The 7,631-nt window shown below is 57.5% G+C and overlaps 2 protein-coding genes across 2 annotated transcripts; one reads left to right on the top strand and one right to left on the bottom strand.

Moving 5' to 3' along the window:
- The first annotated feature begins 1,241 nt into the window (after positions 1–1,241).
- Positions 1,242–4,015, top strand: LOC105998987 (testis-specific serine/threonine-protein kinase 5-like). The gene is made up of 8 exons (XM_013033846.1): positions 1,242–1,445; positions 1,991–2,098; positions 2,326–2,528; positions 2,606–2,661; positions 2,934–3,066; positions 3,144–3,259; positions 3,594–3,725; positions 3,804–4,015. The coding sequence occupies exons 1-8, from the start codon at positions 1,242–1,244 to the stop codon at positions 4,013–4,015; spliced, it is 1,164 nt and encodes a 387-aa protein (XP_012889300.1).
- Positions 4,016–6,307: 2,292 nt separating this feature from the next.
- Hgh1 (HGH1 homolog (S. cerevisiae)) lies at positions 6,308–7,627 on the bottom strand (the record flags this gene model as incomplete). The annotated part of the gene is made up of 6 exons (XM_013033845.1): positions 6,308–6,646; positions 6,720–6,842; positions 6,930–7,021; positions 7,167–7,265; positions 7,370–7,470; positions 7,542–7,627. Coding segments are annotated over 6 exons (660 nt in total), but the record flags the coding sequence as incomplete, so codon positions are not given.
- Positions 7,628–7,631: the final 4 nt, after the last annotated feature.

Below are 7,631 nucleotides of genomic sequence, written 5' to 3'. Positions count from 1 at the left end.
CCGGCTCTGGCCTTCGCCCCCCCCTTCAGAGGATGAGGGGCACAGCTGGAATGGCAGATGACACATTCTGTTCCTGTTCCATTCCTTGTGTTCTTAGAAGGCTGACCTATGACTTTTACCCCTATTTGTCCCTTCCCCTCAAGTTTCTTTCTTTTTTTTTTTTTTTTGCCAGTCCTGCAGTTTGAACTCAGGGCCTTGATGCTGTCCCTGAGCTTCTTTTGCTCAAGGCTAACACCCTACCACTTGAGCCACAGTACCATTTCTGGCTATGTCTGTGTATGAGGTGCTGAGGAATCGAACCCAGGGCTTCATGCATGCTAGGCAAGCGCTCTACCACTGAGCCACATCTCCAGCCCCTCCCTCAGGTTTCTGTAAAGCCCTTTGTGGCCAGCCAAATGCAGGATGGCACATGACAGCGTGTTCTGACTTTAGCCCTTGAATTGGGTTCCATGTCACAGAGAAGACCACCACACAAGACAGGGCCGATCCAAGCCAGAGCCCACAGAGGCAGAAGGTCTTGAGAAGACATCTACTTTTTTATTTTTTTATTTTTTTTGGGTCCGGTCGTGGGGCCTGAACTCTGGGCCTGGGTGCTGTCCCTCAGCTCTTCAGCTCAAGGCTAGTGCTCTACCACTTGAGCCACAGCACCACTTCCGGCTTTTTTCTTTTTGCTTATGTGGTGCTGAGGAATTGAACCCAGGGCCTCGAGCATGCAAGGCAAGCACTCTACCACTGAGCCACCTTCCCAGCCCCCACATCTACTTTTTAAAAAAAATAATTTTTAATTGCGATTGATTCCATAAATTTCACAATATTGAAGAATAGTGATACTTAAAGTCACAAACACATTTTAACTTTCAGAAGGTAAATTGCCATTATCTTGGTCTATAAAGTTTATGAATTCTATCAGCGCCCACCTTTTTTGAGGGCACAATGCAGGTGCTGCTCTAGAACCTTCTGTTCTAGAACTTGTCCCAGTTCCCAAGAGCCTGCTCTCCCTGCTTAGTCCGCAGCCTTCCCAGCCTCCCACCGAAGCTTCCTAGCCCACATTCTCAGCCTCACGCCCAGCAAGCCTTCAGAAACTTGGCTGCTACCCCAAGTGGGGGGTGCAGTCCTCCCGGCCCCCTGCTGCCCCAGCCCCTGCCCTCTGACACAGTTGAGCCTTCGTGCTCCCCACACCCCAAACTGAGACTGACAGTAGACTGGACCGCCAAGCCCTCTTCCGTGGCTCCCTGCCCTCCATGAAGGGCAGTGGTAGGCGCAAGTTGGAGCAGAGAACCTTCATGGACCAGGTTCGAGAGTGCATGAGCAATGGCTACCTGCTCTCCTCCAAGAAGATTGGCTCTGGGGCCTTCTCCAAAGTGTACCTGGCCTATGCTACCCATGAGCGCATGAAGCACAACCCTAAGCTGTCCTCTGACTTGCGGGGCAAGCACCACACTATGGTGAGGCCAGCCCGCCTCCCCCCCCCCGCCCCATGGGGCTCCCTAGGGTGCCCCAGGGTTGCTCCAGCAGCACCAGCCTCCTCCATAGAGCCCCAGGCTCCAGCAGGCTGACCACTTCCTGTCCCCAAACCCCTGGAACATAGTACCCAGAACACAAGGGGAAGGGAAGGCCAGCACTGCCCTCTGGAGGACACAGCTTTTTTTTTTTTTTCCCCTCCTTTGGTCGCGGGGCTTGAACTCTGGGCCTGGGCACTCTCCCTGCGCTCTTCAGCTCAAGGCTAGCGCACTGCCACTTGAGCCACAGCGCCACTGCCGGTTTTCTGGTGGTTAATTGGAGATAAGAGTCTCTCGTATTTTCCTGCCCCGGGCTGGCTTTGAACCACAATCCTCAGATCTCAGCCTCCTGAGCAGCTAGGATGACAGGCGTGAGCCACTGGCACCCGGCTAGGACAAAGCTTTTGAGCAATGTGTACAAGGATGGGGCCTGCCACGCCCCATCACCAAACATGGTGGCCTGCACAGGGTCTGCCCTGCGCTTCCCACAGGTGGCTATCAAGATTGTCTCCCTGACTGAGGCTCCAGTGGAGTTCTCTCAGAAGTTCTTACCCCGTGAGATCTCATCACTCAATGCCACCTACAAGCACGTGAACGTGGTGGGCCTTGCTGTACCTCGTCCCACCCTCCCCAGGCCCCAGGCCCGTCCTGGCCCCACCCACTGCCCACCTTAGGCCTCTTGCCCTATTCCTCTCCTAGAACCTCCCTTTGACCTTTGGACTCGGGGCCAGTCTCATCCTCAAGGCAGAATCCGGCACACTTGCCAGTCTTGCCAGCCCTTTGGCCGGCCCCTCCTCAGGGTGGTGATGGTGGGTGTACCTGCTAGGTGCAGCTGTATGAGACCTTTCGGAACAGCCAGCGCTCCTACTTGGTCCTGGAGCTGGCAGCTCGAGGTGACCTGCTGGAGCACATCAACACCGTCTCCAACCACCGGTGCTGCCCGGGGCTGGAGGAGGAGGAGGCCCGAAGGCTGTTCTGGCAATTGGTCAGCGCCGTGGCCCACTGCCACAAAGTCGGCATTGTTCACCGGTGAGGGTGTCGCCTGCCCACCCGCCCGCCCCGGCCCATTCCAGCCCAGGCCCATCTCCTCTCCCCTTCCCCCACAGGGACCTGAAGTGTGAGAACATCCTGCTGGATGACCAGGGCTTCCTAAAGCTGACTGGTGAGCGGCCTCTTCCCCCGGTCCCCAGCACTCTTAGCCCCAGGCTCCAATTGTCCCAGACAGGCCCCTCTCCTCAGCTCTGATCTAGGTCTAACCCTGGGGGCTCCCAGAGGCCTGTAGCCTACCCTCCATCCAGCCCAGACCCTTGGGTCTAACCTCATGAGCCTTCTGCCCCTTCACATCCCTCCCAGCCATCCCTGAAGGCCAACACCCTCCTGAACCCCTTCTCCCTCACCCTGTCCACATGCTGCCCTGCTTGCTGCCCAATGCAGACTTCGGCTTCGCCAACTGCACGGGGCCCAAGAACTCGCTGCTGAGTACCTTCTGCGGCTCTGTGGCCTACACAGCCCCGGAGATCCTCATGAGCAAGAAGTACAAGGGGGAGCAGGCCGACCTGTGGAGTCTGTGAGTGCCTCCAGGAGCAGCCCTGAAGCCCGGGGGGGCCGGGGAGGGGCGGCACCCTGAGGACCCCATGTCCCCAGAGGCATCATCCTCCACGCCATGGTGTCCGGGAAGCTGCCCTTCAAAGAGCGCCAGCCCCACCGCATGCTGCACCTGATGCGCCGTGGCCCCATCTTCCAGCGGGGCCTGTCCCCTGGTGAGTACCCCCCACATCCCTCCCAAGCCCTCTCTGGACAGCAGCCAGACCAAGGCTGCAGGAAGAGCCACTCCAAGGTGGAGAGACTGATCTGTCTAGGATGGAAGCGTTCAGCAGGCACACTGCACTGCAAGATGGAGAAAACTGGTCTGGGTGAGGGAGGGACTGACTCACTCAACACCAAGGGCAATCGCCTTGTGCGCTAGCCTAGGGCATGCTGCTTCTCCACGTGATATGCAGATCATCTCCAGACTTTGTCAGTGTTGTTGGTAGTGGTAGGTGTGGCAGGGGCAGCTGGTGGGGGAGCAGCCACAGCCACAGGCCTTTCCCACAGAATGCCGGGACCTGATTCGGGGGCTGCTTCAGCTGCGCCCCTGTGCACGCCTGGACCTGCAGCAGGTGGCGGCTCACCGCTGGATGCTGTCTGGAGGGCATGCACTCTTCTGTGTACTCCATGAGACACCAGGTGCAGCCTGGCCCAGGGTGTGGGGAGGGTAGGCAGGAGGGTTCTGTGCTCCCTGACCCGTACTGTGCTATGATGCAGGTCAACAGACTAGTTCCCAGCATCCAGTGTCCGAGGACAAGCCAAAGCTAGAGCCAGACTTGCTGTACCCAAAGCAGCAGAGAGCGTGGCACCCCCAACAGGATGCCCCCAAGGGGACCACCTCAGAACCGGCTCTCTGGAAGCCTGCCCCAGACGAGGAGGAAGCTCTTCTGGAAAGATGCTCCGGAGCACCATGGCAGGCAGCTCACTAAGGAGGGATACCAGGCAGGTGCTTATCTCTGAACTCCATGTTTGCTATCAAGCACATGCCTGGGCACACAACTTGGTCAGCTGGGAGTGGGTGGGTGAGGCAGATAAAAACATTTATTCTGTGAACTAATGATGCTGCTATCTGAGCAAAAAAGGCGCATGGGTTGGGTGCCAATGGCTCATGCCTGTAATCCTAGCTACCCAGGAGGCTGAGATTTAACTGTGGTTTGAAAGTAGCCTGAGCAGTTAAGTATGTGAGACACGCAAAAAACTGGAAATAAAGCTGTGGCTCAAATGGCAGAGCACCAGTCTTGAGTGACAAAGCTAAGGGACAGTGTCCAGATCCTGGGTTTAATCCCCAACACGCGCACACAGAGCAGATGACCTCCAGAGCCTCCTAGACTGAGGCTCTGCTACCACGTATTGGGGCTGCAGGTCAAAAGAGGAAGGGGGAACAGTCACAGTATCTGCTACCACAACCAGAGCTTTAATTGGTAAGGGGGAACACATGGTGGAGAGGCCCCTGGCTTCAGGGTGTCCTAGGAGGCTAGCTAGGCTTCTGCAGTCAGGTCCCAGAACTGGCTGGGGAGGAGAGGCCCAGCAGGGAACAACAATGGGTAAGAGTTGCTAGAATTGGGGGCTGTGAACACACAGTTTGAGCCATGAGAAAAGAGCATAAAGCTCCTGGGCCCACTTCCAAGGGAGCAGCTGCTGCTCAGATAGAAAGGCTGCAGGGTACTCGGGAGGCATTCTGCAGGGTACTCGGGAGGCATTCTGCAGGGTACTCGGGAGGGCATTCTGCAGGGTACTCGGGAGGGCATTCTGCATGGTACTCAGGGGCCTTCTGCAGAGGAGGCTGCATGGTACTCGGGAGCATTCTGCAGGGTACTCGGGGGGGCATTCTGCATGGTACTCGGGGAGGCATTCTGCAGGGTACTCGGGAGGCATTCTGCATGGTACTCGGGGGGCATTCTGCAGGGTACTCGGGGGCATTCTGCAGGGTACTCGGGAGGCATTCTGCAGGGTACTCGGGGGCATTCTGCAGGGTACTCGGGAGGCATTCTGCATGGTACTCGGGGGCATTCTGCAGGGTACTCGGGAGGCATTCTGCAGGGTACTCGGGGGCATTCTGCAGGGTACTCGGGGGCATTCTGCAGGGTACTCGGGAGGCATTCTGCATGGTACTCGGGAGGCATTCTGCAGGGTACTCGGGAGGCATTCTGCATGGTACTCGGGGGCATTCTGCATGGTACTCAGGGGCCTTCTGCAGAGGAGGCTGCATGGTACTCGGGAGCATTCTGCAGGGTACTCGGGGGGGGCATTCTGCAGGGTACTCGGGGGGGGCATTCTGCAGGGTACTCGGGGGCATTCTGCAGGGTACTCAGGGGCCTTCTGCAGAGGAGGCTGCATGGTACTCGGGAGCATTCTGCAGGGGAGACAGAGCACTCTAGGAGGAGGGTCTGATGTCTTGCAAAGCAGCTAAGGCCAAGGAAGATGAACAGGATGCAGAGAGGACTGGGGGAACCAACAAGGGCCCTGGGGTACAGGTTAGACAAGGAAATAGAAGACAGAAGAGAAGCAGGACCCAGCAAGTGATGCAAAAATAGAATTCCAGGAAGATCCCAAGATTCAAGTATGATCAGCCCCGAGACTAGGTCTGAAGCAGGATGAAGGGACATGGGGCTGATGGCGGAAGCATGTGTACACCCACAGCCTGAACTGTACCCACACCCCGTGGCACCCTTGAAAGAGGGAACTCCACTCCAGCTACTGGAGCGTGCAGTGTTTCCTGTCTAGGCCTCCACTGGGCCTGGAAGCAGATTCTTTGTGGCTCTACTAGCCATCATCTGCCTCATTTACAGCCCAGGCCTGGTCATCTTTGCTCACAGAGTAACTCTGAGCAACTTTCCCTCTCTTTGGTAGCAAAGGGGCAACATGCTGTCAAGCCTCCAGTGTTCCCTGGACATTTACCCCAGAACCCTGGCATGGACTGGATACAAGAGCTCTGGGGTTGGGAAGCTTAGGGGTAGAGTGCTTGCCTAGCATGCATGAAGCCCTGGGTTTGATTCCTCAGTACCACATACACAGAAAAAGCTGGAAGTGGTGCTATGGCTCAAGTGGTAGAGTGCTAGTGTTGAGCAAAAGCAGCTCAGGGACAGTACCCAGGCCCTGAGTTCAAGTCTCAGAACCAACACACACACACACACACACACACACATATTCACACAATTCAAGAGACTTTTATCTCCAATTAACCAAAAAATGAGCTGTGGCTCATTGGTAGAGTGCAAGCCTTGAGCTCAGGGACAGTGCCCAGGCTCTGAGTTCAAGCCTCAGGACTGGCCAAAAAAATAAAAAGATTAAAAAAGTATAGCTCTGCTTCTCAGGAGGAGACAGCCTCCAAACAAGAACAAAGGAGCCTGCAAGAAGCAAGAGGAAGGCGGGCCTAGAGCTGGTGTTTGGGGGCAGGGGTCTCAGGTGGGCAGGGCCCCCTCGACATGCGGCTCTGGTCGGAGGTCTTTCTGCTCCTGCTCCAGCTGGTCCAGCTGCTGAAGCCGTCGCTCCACATCCTCGGGCACCTGTACCTCCAGCAGGTTTTCCATGCCGCTCTCTGGCTCATCCCCAATGAGCACCTGCCAGCAGGTGAGGCAGATGAGCAGCCAGCTGAAAGCACAACTTCTCCAGCCTCCCCAACTCCGAACCCACCTGGATGAGCTTTTCACACGCCACCTGAACATCAGGCTCAGGCTCCCAACTGTGTAGTTCTCGAAGGATCAAGTAGGCTCCCTGGTCCCGCACCTGCCGCCGACCCGGGGCAGTGGCTGTCAGCTGGAGAGATGGGAGCGGTTGCTCAGCTGTCAGTGTATACACCATGTGCAGCATGGGATGCAGTTAGCATAAAGGACAACTGCTCACCAGCATGATGGCTTCAATGAGCATCTTCCGGATGTCCGCATCAGGCTCACGCTGCTTGTCTGGAGGCAGGTACTGCAGGTCAACAGGCAGCCCTAAGGGGGAGTGCAGGAGCTGAGGGGAGTTCCTGGCGCACAGCAACTCCTTCCTGGAAGGCTCCCGTTGGACACTTCCTTTCCTTCTCCCCGCAGCTGTTTCCCCTGCTGCCTGCCAGTCCTGAGGATCCATCTATCCACTCACTGTCCATTTCTTCCTCCGAGAAGTCCTCAGGCCCAGCCAACGGCAGTAACAAGAAGGGGAGAATGTCGACCTCAGGCCCAAGCAACCACTCGTGATGTCCTGACGGCGTGGATATTAAAAGAAAAAGAAAGAAAAGGGTCGATCCATAGCGGCTCGGGGCCCAGCCCCTCCCCAGCCCCCCCCCCCCCGCGCCCTCCACTCACGGTGCTCGAAGCAGCAATTCCGCAGCGTCCCCACCACCCCGCCCCTGCGCACCGAGGAGTCCGAGTACTGCGTGAGGGGCAGCAGCCGCTGGACCACACACCTGTCGGGAGGGGCCACGCATTGCCATCCCGCTCGGGCCCGCCGCCGCCCGCGCGGGAGCCGGGGCCTCACCTGCCGGGGTCCAGGAGGAAGGCGCGCGCTCCGGGCTGCTGGCTGAGGTTGGACAGCAGCGGGCCCAGGTAGTGCAGGGGCGCGCGCGCG

The sequence above is a fragment of the Dipodomys ordii genome, unplaced genomic scaffold (assembly GCF_000151885.1).
Source record: "Dipodomys ordii isolate 6190 unplaced genomic scaffold, Dord_2.0 Scaffold179, whole genome shotgun sequence".
Lineage (NCBI taxonomy): Eukaryota > Metazoa > Chordata > Mammalia > Rodentia > Heteromyidae > Dipodomys > Dipodomys ordii.
The sequence above is the reverse complement of the archived record's forward strand: the minus strand, read 5'-3'. Positions and strand labels throughout refer to the sequence as shown.

Excerpts from the sequence above, each read along its gene's own strand:
- LOC105998987 (XM_013033846.1), top strand. The coding sequence starts at position 1,242 with ATGAAGGGCAGTGGTAGGCGCAAGTTGGAGCAGAGAACCTTCATGGAC. Across the intron at positions 2,099-2,325 it reads CCTACAAGCACGTGAACGTG|GTGCAGCTGTATGAGACCTT; the intron begins GTGGGCCTTGCT and ends TGTACCTGCTAG. Across the intron at positions 3,726-3,803 it reads TGTACTCCATGAGACACCAG|GTCAACAGACTAGTTCCCAG; the intron begins GTGCAGCCTGGC and ends GCTATGATGCAG.